The sequence below is a fragment of the Hemitrygon akajei genome, chromosome 7 (genome assembly GCF_048418815.1).
Source record: "Hemitrygon akajei chromosome 7, sHemAka1.3, whole genome shotgun sequence".
Classification (NCBI taxonomy): Eukaryota; Metazoa; Chordata; class Chondrichthyes; order Myliobatiformes; family Dasyatidae; genus Hemitrygon; species Hemitrygon akajei.
In genome coordinates, this window is record NC_133130.1 from 81,529,338 (window position 1) to 81,542,937 (window position 13,600).

Below are 13,600 nucleotides of genomic sequence, written 5' to 3' on the forward strand. Positions count from 1 at the left end.
CACCTGGCTGATCAAATGATGATCAGTTTCCTGATCAGCATTACTGACTTTTTTTAAATTCAAGAGTTACTTAGTTACCTAAATTTAAATTTTCCAGTTGCTGCTTTAGTGGAATCTGTGTCTCCAAGACAAATGTCCAGGAACTTAACCACTCTGCAGTACACCGTAACGTGTTGTTTTTCCCCTTAGTATCTAAGATTGAAATAATTCAGCAATGCTATATCTCCTGTTACTTCATGCTGCTGCTCCTGACCTGTCCCTGCATATTTAGCTGTTTAATCCATGATGTCTAATATAGTGTATTCTATAACTGAGAGTACTTTAGAAAGGCCACAATATACTCTTTAACTTGTGGAATCACCGACCATTAAAACTTGATTACCGGGTTCCAATGGGACCAACATTACTAATAATTGTTTTTAACTAGGCAGAAAACCTCTCACTTTTCAAAACCATTAATTAGCCCATCCATGTCAAAGAAAAACATACGATTAATCTGTCCTTTATCACCTATTGTCTATTATGACACTCTTAAACCTTGACCATTGCCTTCAAACATTACAAATGAATGTTTCCAGTTTGTTTTCCACCCTGCTCAAGGTGAATTTCACATCTTGTGTGGCAGTGTCTTTTGTTGTCTGATGAACTGGACCATCTTCCTTCCATCCAGTTTGGTGTGATGGTATTTGCATGATTCAAATCCATTCTCACAAGAGGCAATAATTTCTCTTCCCTGCCTTGTACAGTCATCTGCATATTATCCTTTAGCAATATCATTCCTCAGGAATAAGGTCAGATTTTATAATGCTGAAGACACCTTTGTATACTTTGTTATACTTTGTAATTTATGTAGTGACATTGTTAAATCACCAAGCATGACACTTAAGCATACTGTGCAGTAACTTTATCTTTGAGAACTGTGAATGTTATGGTTGTCAGTGAGTTAGTTGGTGTCTGGCATCCTTTTCTTCCACGTCTGTATAGGTCACAGGATTCTGCAGGAGTTCTGCCTTCAAGTACCTGTAGAACCGTTTGTTATTCCTCGAAGAATTATGGTACTTCCAATCCAGGAATGCCATGTGTTAACTGTTAATTAACTACTGAATCTCCTTGTCATTCTCATAAAATAAGTTCTGGTTATTCTTGGCAGTGAAGCCCAAGAGTTTCTTTGTATTTCCCATTTATAGTGGATCTCTTGACAGTCCATATGCTCCGGACATTCTAAGACTACTTTTGACTGAGTGTTGACAGATTCTGTGTGAGGTGCCACCTTTGTGGAATTATCCACCTTTCATTCTCAAAACCCATTACCTTGACCAGATCTTTAATCTGTTTCTTAAATGTTCCTTTCCTGGAATCTATTTCTGCCCCAGTTTTCATTTATTAAATGCCGTGGGACCTTTAGAATTTGAGGGACGATACACAAAAAATAATCCATTGGTTGTAAAGAAATTGGAGAGATCCTGAGATCCCAGAAGATGCCTTAAAGTTTCAAGTTTGCTTTTAAACCAAGCAAGAAATAAATTTAAAGTGAAAAAGGCAAAATTTATTTAATGCATCAAATTTTTCCGTTGCAATGTGGTTGAAACCTGTTGAAGAAAATTGGAGCCTAATGGTTTTTAATAGTTCTTTCAGCTGTACAGATATTGACTAGGTGAACAGTATGTAAAGAACTTGTCAAATGAGACTAAAATGTCAGAAATACTGTCACTATCAGGAATAGTGCTACAGCTCTTTGGTCATCAAATATTTTTGTAACCAGCTTTAAGTTGTCACTTTCCACTGTTTTCTGTAAAAATTTTGTGCCTATTGTTTGCTTTATTGGCACAAGTACAATTTTTGCCCAATTAAAGTATTAATGAAGTAATTGAATCTGCTTGTTGTCATGCACACCATTTCAATTAATTTTGATCTTTCAACTCTTTCAAGAAATTACCTGTTGTTAGTGGGTAGGAAGGATCTGGTTGTTGAAGCACATGGTATCACAACTTTACAGGACAGACGAAATAAAACCTGTCAGCTATAGCATTTGGAGCTTCAGCCATCCTATCTCTAAAGTTCCCTCTTTAAATCCTCTTCCTTTTTAGTTTGCTGTTCAAGATCCTCAAAATTTATTGTATTGACCGAGGTTTCAGTTATTCTTGTAGTCTTGTTTCCCATGGTGTCAATTTCTATTTTCTATATGCATCAGATGTTTTTGAAGAAGTCTTTTTGCATCAAAAATATTGGGCTTAAAATTGTTCCCTGTGTGAAAATATGTGGAGAGGTGCTGTGAAATAAGATCAGCAAGATTTCTTAGACGCCTTTCTTTTGCAAGTTCCCAGCATAGCAGATGGTGGAAATGACAGAAATAATCTTTTAGATAGCACGTTAGCGTTAGGTGGGAAAAGAGAGGGAGAAGAGATGATCAGTGGAGAGACAGGGAAATCTAGAAGAGCATGGATGAGATTTAGAAATGGGAAGGGCTTGGAGGAGATTTTATTTCAATTAATTTTCAAGGTTATGAACCCTGCTGATGCAACTAACACTGACTCCAATCCCTAATTTAATTTGGACAGTGAGCCTTGTTAGTCCACTTTAGAGGGTATTTAAGAGATTAACAAAAATGTGCAAAGTATCACCAATAGTACTAAATTGTTGAACATGGAAAATATCTAGTTCACAAATGACATTTTGGGAATGAAATCTGCATTGTGTCCAGTGATTCTGTGCCATTATGTTGTATTCACCACTCAAAATGCAGCAGTCCAAGAACTAGCTCACCACCACAGCCTCAAAAACAGTTAGAGATGGTCTGGAATTATTAGCTTGCTCATGATTCCTCTTTCCCTTGTTTCAATAGTACAAAAATCTTTTTAAATGCTTGTAAATGTTAATTAAAAAGAATGGTTGAATATTACATCACAAAACTTATATATGTGTGTGTGTGTGTGTGTATGTAAATATATATAGCCTGGGTGCCTAAGACTTTTGCACAGTCCTGTATTTAATAACAGGGAGCAGAGAGCGCATTTGTAAATCTGGCAGGTGAATCTGGTTGGGAATGGTGAGGATGGAGTGCCGAGAGAGCGGTTTGGGACAGGTGGCAGAGATGTGCCAGAGTCAGGGGGAGGGTTGGGATGCAGTGAGTGAAGGGACACCCAGCCCTGAGACACCAAGCAAGGTAATTTGATTCCAAGCAATCAAATTATTGATCATTACAGAATGTCTCTCTGGTATGGGAAATCACGTCATACGAACAAAAGCAAAACTGATCCGTGTGTCATTTATGTAAGGAAACGACAGAAGCATTTAAAATGAGGCCTGCAAAAGTTTGGCTGTTCATTTAGAATGGCAAAAAATGTACTTTATACATTTGGTGTTTAGCTTATGCAGCATTATTGATAAGAGGTCTTAAAAGGGTAAAGTTATTAATTCAACACAGCTATCCATTATAGCTAATTTGTTTGTCTGACTCATGTTCCATAGCCTTGAGGAGATCATGTATTTCTGCAACCAGAAAAAAATTCCATTACAGCTTATCATTAAAAAACAGACTTCTCAAATTATCTCGTGACAAATGGTCATTATGACTGAAATCTAACACCAAGAGCTGTTCCAAAAGCAATAAAACTGAAATAAAACTAACCTCTTAAAAACATTTGACTTCAGTTTCTTTATATGAAATGTTTTGAATCAATGATATTTAAAGCTAGATGATACTTCCTAATTCACATCCACCCTTTGCCCTTAGTACTTAGCTCTGTTCAAACAACACACACAAAATGCTGGTGGAACACAGCATTCCCCCCCCCCCCCCCCCACTACTTTCAAATCTCTTACTGTCTTTCCTTTCAATTAGTCCTGACGAAGGGTCTCGGCCCGAAACGTCGAGAATGCTTCTCCTTATAGATGCTGTGTAGCTCTGTTCAATGTGCTTTTGAATGAAGACGTTTTTTTTTTAATTTATTTGTGCATAAAACATAGTTTACTTGAAGCCAGAAGTTTTATTCATAGAACTCATTGACAATCAGTAACACAAAAAAATTGTTAAAATGTGGAGCATAGCATTAGGTTAAAAGGGTTTCCATTGTGGTGTGAATGATTTTAGAAAAGAATACAGAAAAATGAAAAAAAATCAAAACTTCAGAACACTTCTTTCAAACATAAGAACATAAGAAGTAGGAGGGGGAGCGGGAGGTCCATTGAACCTGCTCCACAATTCAAAAAGATCATGGCTGATCAGGCCTGGACTCAGGTCCATTCACCTCTCTTTTCCCCATGACCCTTAATTCCCCTGCTAGGCATAAATCAATCTAATAGTGTCTTAAATATTAAGGTAGCTTCTACTGTTTTTCTAGGCAAACTATTCTACAGATTTACTACTCTCTAGGAAAAGCAGTTTCTCCATGCTTAATCTAATCCTCGATATCTTGCTATTTCCCTTTGTTCTAGCACGAGGAAATCTGCAGATGCTGGAAATTCAAACAACAGCACACACAAAATGCTGGTGGAACACAGCAGGCCAGGCAGTATCTATAGGGAGAAGCGCTGTCAACGTTTCGGGCCGAGAACCTTCATCAGTCCTGAAACGTCAACAGCGCTTCTCCCTATAGATGCTGCCTGACCTGCTGTGTTCCACCAACATTTTGTGTGTCCCTTTGTTCTAGTTTCACTTACAAGTTGAAATAGCTTTCCTGCCTCTATTTTATCTATGCTTTTCATAATTTTATATGCTTCATAAAATCCCCTCTCATTCCACTGAATTCCAGCGAGTATAGCCCCAGGCAACTCGATCTCTCCTCATGGGCTAATATCCACATCTTCAGAATAAATTTTGTGAACCTGCTGTGTACTACCCCAAAAATCTGTACATCTTTCCTTAAGTATGGAGACCAAATCCATATACAATTGCAGGTTAATCTTCCTTTATACACAATCCCTCTGGCAATGAAGGCCAACATTCCATTTGTCTTCTTGATAACCTGCTGCAAATCAACCTTTGCAGTTCATGTACAAGTTATCACAAATTTTTCTGTGCAAAAGCATGTTGTAGTCCTACACCATTTAAGTAATAATCTGATTTTACGTTTTTTCTTCCAAAGTGGATGACTTTGCAGTTACCAATATGGTACTCCATCTGCCATTCCTTGCTACTGACTCAATCAATCTATATCTCCCAGCAGACTCCCCACATTGTTTACACAGTTTGCTTTTCCACTCAGCTTAGTGTCTTCAGCAAACTTAGATGATACGTTCAGTTCCCTCTTCCAAATTGTTAATATATATCATGAACGGTTGCAGCTCAGTATCAACCCTGCGGCACTCCACTCATCATTTACCAGCAACCAGAGAAACGCTCGTTTATCACAACTCTTTTTATTGGTTATCCATATTCTCTATCCATTGTAATACATTACAGCAACTCCATGCATCCTTATTGTATGGGTAAGTCTTTTATGGAGCATTTTATTGAACACCTCTCGAAATCCAAGTATACAACATCCACCTGTTCCCCTCTATCCTTCATGAATTTGCGCTGTGTTGCCTGACAGAAACACTTCTATCTAAATGTCTTGTTATTTTTTCCTCAGTGATGCCTTCAAGCACTTTCCTGACTACAGACATTAAGCTCACTAGTCTGCAGTTACCTGCCTTTGCCGGCACACTTTTTTAAACAGTGGTGTGACATTTGCTGTTTTCCAATCCATTGGGATCTGCCCAGAGCCCAAAGAATTTTGGTAAATTATCACAAGCATATGTACTATAATTTCCACCATTTCTTTCAGCCCCCTGGATTTGCATCCCATTCAGACCAGGGATCTTGTCTATCTTTAGGCCCACTAGTTTGCTCATCACTAACTTATTTAGTGAAAGCGATTGTATCGAGGTGCTCACATCCATAGCATCTCTATTTGGCATGTTAGATGTGTTCCATATAGTGAAGACTGTCACAAAATAGTTGTTCAAGGCCAAGGCCTTGGCCCTGGTTAAGGTTTCTTCTGTTATGCTGTAGGTATTTATTTTTAGCAGTTCTGTAAAATCAGTGTGTTCTCCTACAAGATTATTCGGTTTCGGCTAAGAGGTAAGGGGCTATGTTGTTCAACTGAGGAATGTCGTGTCAGCCAATCAGTATGGTGGAATTGGGAAAAGGTTCCAGAGAGAACTGGACGGCATGAGATTTGTGACAGACAGTGTGATGTGTGGCTTTTTTGGTGGGAGCTGTGGAGTGATCAGGAGGGAAGATTGCTGAGAATGCCTTGGAAATGAGCATTCCTGTTGCACAAAGTGTTTTGTGGAGATGAATGGCTCCAAGGGAAAAGGGCTAATAACCCCTAGAAGAGAGCCCATTGGTTCAAACTGGATTTCTAGCGAAGATCAGAATGTGGTGTGTGCTTTCACGCAGACCATGGGTCTAGCGCCTGAGAAGAAAGGACAACTTCAATATGAGCTCCAACTTGGTGTGTACATTTGGACAGAGTTAACTGAAATGGGCCCTTTTATTTTTTTCTTCTTCTTCCTACTAACTTCCATAATGTTGAAATTTGTATCTATACTTTATAATTTTGCTTGGTGTGTGATCTGTTATTTTGTGCTGACTGACACTTGTGTATGGGCAGTATTTACACAACAATAGCTCAGATCAAGGTTTCTTTAATCAGAACATCACGACGTTGCTGTATGACTGAACCCCAAATCATGCTGACCATAGACATATATTGTTTATGAAAGGTGGCCTTCTCACCGTTAAGTCCTGTGGCTGTTAACAGGGCCGGCTAACGAGCTGAGTTTACGTACAAGCCTGATTTGGGGGGGGGGGGGGGGTGGTTGGTTGCATTATATTGATAAAACTAACTGATGTTGAATTTCTTGAATAAAGCTAAAGTAAATCCTTAAACAAAACTGACAAAATGATACAAAGTTTGGTCCAAAAAATGAAATGATTCCTTTCCACCCATTCGATACTACTTAACTGGCAGTTTCTCCAGCAGATTTTGTTGCTGGAGAATATAGTTTACAGTGAAAATGATTCGATAAAATTCTAATTTAAAAAAAAACTTGCAAAGCATTCAGTTAATATTTTGTACTTAAATAAACAGTTGAATTGGATTGCATTGACCATAGTGGATCTATTCTCTGCTGTTTATTTCACAACAGATACCCAAGTTCACTTTCTTTCATTAAGTTAACGTTGATTCCTTAACTTGGTATCATGTAGGCAATGCCAAAGCAATTTACAGTCCTGTAGAAGCCACTTTTTAATTTTAGCCACAGTGAGGCTGGATAGAAATTTGTTATATTCACTATTGAGATATCAGGCTTGCATTAGCTATATGGCTTTAATGCCATTGTGAAATAAATAAAATATAAGTTTGTTAAAAGTATTTTAAGATATTTAAAATTTTACAATTAAAATAATTTTAATCTCTTTCCTATACTGTTCCTTCTGTATTTACCATTTTTGTGTATTTGGACATTACTTTCAGAAAAAAAAAATCATTTCCAATAATTGCCCTGATATATGTATTTACTTCTAATTTATCCAGTTAAGAAGCTGCTCATTAAAGTTTGTTCTACTAAATGACCCATGAGGCATGGCTATATTTTTCATGCTAGTATCAGGTTCTAAATTTGCATCCCAGAATCATGAATCAAATTAACTTGCAAGCAATTCAGCATTTCTTTAAAATCAGATAAGTAAAGTGCAAGCTAGCTGGAAATAAGGGAGAGAATTTTGCCAGACAGATAAATTGCTCTGAGAAATTCATGGAATCATTGAAAGGAAGAAGAGTAGACAATTCAGTTTCTCAATCCTGTTCTGCCGCAAAGTGAGAGCATGACTGAATATGCTTCTTAATTTCTCTTCATCAATTGCCTCTCAAAAATCTAGTGACCCCAGATTTTAAATAATTTTAATGAATTCATATCTACTGCTTTTTATGAGGAAAAAATCATGCTTTTACTTTATATGGGACAAAAATGTTTCCAGTTTTCTCTCTCAATCTTACAGTCAAAGCCAGACTATTTACCCTTTCTTGTTCTAGAATGCCCCACTGTCAGTAAGAACTTGTTAACGTTTTTCAGATAGATTATTTTATTCTTTTGCAAACATGCTGTAAATAGAAATTAAATAATTTCCTCTGTCTACACTTCCTGGTGCCTCAGGAAGCTGCTAAGGTAATCAAGAAGTCTTTCCACCCTGTCAGCAGAATATTCAAAAGCCTGAACGCACATGCAGTCAGACTCATTGACAGCTTTTTATCAGATACTTGAATGGACCTCTCATGTCAAAAAAGATGAACTCTTGGGATACATCCACACTACGCCGGAGAAATCCGTAACTGAAGCTTTTTCTCTTCGTTTTTACCCTCTGTCTACACTAAAACGGTGTTTTCGTCCACCGAAACCGGGACTTTTCAGAAACACTTTCCAGGGTGGGTATTTTTGAAAATGCTGCTCGGGCAGATCAGTGTGGACGGGGTAACCGGAGACTTTTGAAAACACTGTCAGACGGCAGTGCACTATTTCATTGTTTTCTTGAACGCAACCTAACAATTTCAGAACAGACGGCAACGAGACTGAAGCCAGAGAGTTAGAAATGTACTCACCAAATACTTTGACCCATAACTTACTGAATAAATAAGTATACTCACTTTGCCCTGTTTTCTGTCCTTGCTTGTATGAAGGTGGTTTTCCCTATTTATGCAAGTACTTCTCTGACAATGGATGTGTAACAGCCTAATGTAATATTGTATGGAAATACAAGATAACACTGATACAGACATGTTTTATACATTTAACAAGGTGCTTTATTAATGCAACAGAGTTAGTCAGTTTTTCAATGTTCATCGTCAGCCGGGTCAATCTGTCCGTGAACTCCCTGTCGGTTGCCACCGTACGCTCCAGTATTTGATTTTTTTTAGTTTTAAGTTCTCCTGCGCGAGAGCCAACAGCTGTCTGTTGTTTTAAGTTTTTCTAGTCTGTAACTACACAAACGTGCACTTTTATGGCGAGATTCAACATCAAACATGTCGCTTGTTTTCGGTAAATGTGTCCTGCGTATGCGCAGCAGGAGGAGATTCGCCGAAATCTCCGTTTCAATGTGTATAGAGATATTTTCAAAAACGCATAGTGTGGATGCCTATCGTTTTTACGTGAAACCAGCGTTTTCAAAATTATCCGGTCTAGTGTGGATGTAGCCTTGATCTCCCAGTCTACTACCTTGTTATGGTCCTTGCACTTTATTTGTTTAGCTGCACTGCATATTCCCTATAACTGCAACAATATATTCTGCTTTCTGTTTTCCTTTACTACCTCAATGCAATTAAACAGTGTATGGTATGATCTGTCTGGAGGACAAAGTAAAAGCTTTTCACTGTATCTCAGTACATGTGACAATAAAATGCCCATACCTCAGCAATTACATGAGTTAGATGAGTAGTATAAATATCTCACAAATTTAATAACCAATTGTTTTTGCAGCAATTTAACACACTGACTAAGCTCAGCTATATACAGTACTTAACAGGCTTCAGAATGAATATTTTCTTTACATGAAACTAGACAAACTCATAATTTACATTTTAACTTTATATTCAGTCTGTAAATTAAGATTAGAGACCAGATGAGGCTGTGACTGCTTTGTCAGGTAATATTGAATGTTTCAATTAAATCCTGCGCAGTACATTAAGAGAACAATACAAGCCTACAAAATTAATTAAAATACAACTGATTCGAAGCCATGACTTATTAAGTTAAATAAATTTATATTTTGTAGTCTTTTTGCATTTAATTATTATCAGACTTAGCAAGTGTAGAAAATAATGTATGGGGACATATTACCAGTTTTGGAAATCCTTATTTTAAACACCATGGCCAAAAGCTTTGTTTTCTGACAGCCAAGTATTTACTAACTTGCCAACTGCCTCAGATATTTTTGCTACAATTCTGAATGAGAGGCATTGATCATGTGGATAATCAGAGGCTTTTTCCCAGGGCTGAAATGGCTAGCACAAAAGGGCATAGTTTTAAGGTGCTTGGAGGTAGGTACAGAGGGGATGTCAGGGGTAATTTTTTTTACGCAGAGAGTGGCGAGTGTGTGGAATGGGCTGCCGGCGGCTGTGTTGGAGGCGGAAACGATAGTGTCTTTTAAGAGACTCCTAGATAGGTACATGGAGCTTAGAAAAATAGAGGGCTATGGGTAAGCCTAGGTAGTTCCAAGGTAAGGACATGTTCAGCCTGTATTGTGCTGTAGGTTTTCTATGTTTCTAATGATTTATCATTCTCTAATCATTGTCACTGTTTCTGAATGCATTCTTAACCTATCCAGCACATAGTGAGAGATTTGGACAGGTGAAAGTGATCCATTTGAGGCAAGGTTTTGTTTAACCAAAGTCTTCACAATTTTTGTGGTGGTTAGTGTACAAAAGCACTACTTGCAAAGACGGGTGAAGTTTTTTAAAAAATGTCCAAAATAATTCTTTATCCAGCTTTTATTCAAACTGATTTTTGAGCCATGATCCAATATTTGTGGCAACTTGCACTGAATACTTGATAGCCATTTACTACATTATAATAAATGATTATGCCTGATAATTATTTCATGGACTATAAGGCAATTTAGGAAATTCTAACGTTATGTAAGGCATTCTATAAATGCAAGTTATTTTTCTTTCTTATGTCCCCAGAAAAGACCTGAAAATTGAACTAAAGACCAGATTTTTAAAATTGGATTAAAATATCAATTCATATAAAGTCAAGCAACCCTTCAACTGAGTCTATGCCATGCATGAAGTACCTACATTACTCTCTTTTTGTTACTTTTCCATCAACTCAACCTCCACCCACTCCACCAATTCTGTCACTCTCATCTACACACTCATAGTAATTCACAGTAGCCAATCAACCAACCAACCTGCATTGATTTGGGATGGGGAGGGAAAGGTGAACCATATGGAGCCATGTTCTCCTTGCTGTCAGAAGGAGAATTTGCAAACTCCACACAGACAAAACTGGAGATCAATATATAGCTCATGTAATTAGAACTGTGATGCAGCATCTTTCTTAGCTGCACCGTATCTTAAATTACAGGATGGTAATGAGCAATAAGCAATATTAAAAATCAAACAATTTCTAATAAAGGCACAACCAAAAACTGCATACAGAATAATACTTTTTAATATCCTTTAAAGTAAAAGTGAATAATGTTTTTGCTTTATATTGTTGATAAATATATTTAATTTTGTGCTTGTGTTAAAACTTGGTACATTAATCTCATGGACCTCTCCTACTTAATTTGCATTACAATTTATTCCTTGGATGCAACTTTTGTTAACTTAGGCAATGTTCTCTATTTAAAATTAGACAATATGAATGAGATGGTGATTTTATGCTTAGAAAAACTTTTAAATTATTCTTTAATGTGATCAGTTACTGTGGAATGGACTAATATTTGATGGCATACAATATAAAAACAGAAAATACTGGAAACACACAAAAAGCTCTGATGAAGATTATCTGCTAAAATCCTTACTTTATCATTTTGTTCTTCAGATAGTGAATGATGTGTTCTTCCAGCATTTGTGGGTTTTTTTTCCATTTCAAGTAGGGCTTGAAGATTTGGGACAGAGAAAAGAATTTTTTTGTGTAAGAAGAACGTCACCACTGACACAACCTATATCTCGGGGAGTGAGAATAGATTCGTACTTCCCTGATTGCCAGTTATCTCAATTAATTCAGACCAAAAGGATAGATTAAGCAGGAAAAATCGAGTAGATCATTAAAAACAATATAGACAAAGAGAACTTCAACAGCTTGTTATTTCAAAATTATTAATATGCATGAACATTTGTAATAGTTTATCAGAGAAACTGTATTCTTGGTAAAGGAATGCATTTTAACTTTAATGCATTATCTGTTGTGTTCTAATGCTAAAAACCTTTTAAATTGTGGCATCTGTCTGTATTAACTGATTTACTTTTTGTTACAGACTATAGTCAGAGGAAACAGAGCATGGAAAGACACTTCTTTAAATGGCCTGTTGGAAGAGTTCAATGATATTTCCGTAACTCGCTCAAACTCTCTACGTAGGGAGAGTCCTCCAGCTGCACCACAGATAAATTCAAACCATAGCCCTTGCAGTCCTGAAGAAAATGGCTTCACCCATTATTATCTTAAACATACATATGATATTGAATCTTCAAAAGATTTTACAGCAGGGAAGTTCAAAGAACAGAGAAATCATGCAGAAGACTGGGATAGATACTACACATATAATAAACCAGCTCAACAAAATGGCCAGGATTTGAACAGAGCTCGATCTGTGGAAACATATTACTTAGAAGATAGTGTACAAAAGGCAGATTTTGGTAGGTTGCCACCAGACTACCATGCATTTATGGTGTCAAAGATTAGGCCAACAGATCACATTATGACAAGCAGGGATTCCTCAGGAGCTCAAAGGTCACCACTAAGTCACAGGAGACACCTACAAGCTACACCTTCTAGAACTGTTTCTCAACGAGAAGCTCCTACAGAAAAATTGGAATATCAAGAAAAAGACTTGGGTCCAGAACCACAAAGGGAAGACTTAGATAAACGACCAAAGTCATCTTATGTCACACCAACAAGTCCTCAACCTGCAATGAGACAAAGATCAAAATCAGGATCTGGACTGCAAGAACCAAGTATGCTAAACACAGCCAGTGCATTTAAGTCACCTCGACCCACTGGGCATTCATATAATTCATACACTTATCCCAGGCTGTCTGAGACGACGGCTGTAGCATGCATTCCTAAGGTAAATGCCAAATACATATGCAGACACCTCTGTGTGTCACTGTAGGCGTGATTTCTCTAGATTTCTTATCTCCTTAGCTGCAATTTTGCACTCTCTTTTGACTGATTTATTGGTGATTGTGCTGCTTTCATTTTGAAACGGATGCTTTATTTTAAAGATTCAATAATTTAGTCATAATTGGTTTAAAAAGCACACAAAAAGGTAAGTTCGATAAGTTAGTCTTTTTATTCATATGTAGTTACATGAAAGAGATTATTAGTATTCTAATGAATCTAAAAAGATGTCCCTCTGTAGGGTGTTTTCAAAGTTCAAAGGAAATTTTATTATCGAAATACATACAGGTCACCATTTACAACCCTGATATTGATTTATTGTGGACATACTCAGCAAATCAATAGAATAGTAACTATAACAGGATCAATGAAAGATCAATCAGAGTGCAGAAGACAACAAATTGTGCAAATATAAATAATTAGCAATAAATAATGAGATAAAAGAGTCCTTAAAGTGAGATCATTGGTTGTGGGAACATCTGAATATTGGGACAAGTGAGTGTATTATTCCTTTTATTCAAGAGCCTGATGAATGCGGGGCAGTAATTGTTCTTGAACCTGGTGATGCGAGTCCTTGCAGCAGCGAAAAGAGAGCATGACCTGGGTGGTGGGGATCTCTGATCTCTGCTTTTCTACGACAGCATTTGGTGTTGATGTGCTCAGTGATTGGGAGGGCTTTTCCCATGATGTACTAAGCCAAATCCACTGCCGTTTGGAGGATTTTCCATTCATAGGCATTGGCATTAATGATTTAGTAAAATTTAGATAT

The 13,600-nt window shown here is 37.1% G+C and overlaps 1 protein-coding gene across 6 annotated transcripts in view; it reads left to right on the plus strand.

Moving 5' to 3' along the window:
- Positions 1-13,600, plus strand: part of LOC140730612 (serine/threonine-protein kinase PAK 5-like) — a 225,643-nt gene that overhangs the window by 171,628 nt on the left and 40,415 nt on the right. For 5 of the 6 annotated variants that reach the window (XM_073051301.1, XM_073051305.1, XM_073051302.1 and 2 more), the window contains one exon: positions 11,969-12,778. The exons of the other annotated variant lie outside the window; for it this stretch is intronic. In XM_073051301.1, coding sequence (XP_072907402.1) covers positions 11,969-12,778 — 810 coding nt within the window. The remainder of the gene's footprint in view (positions 1-11,968; positions 12,779-13,600) is intronic. 6 annotated transcript variants of the gene reach the window in all.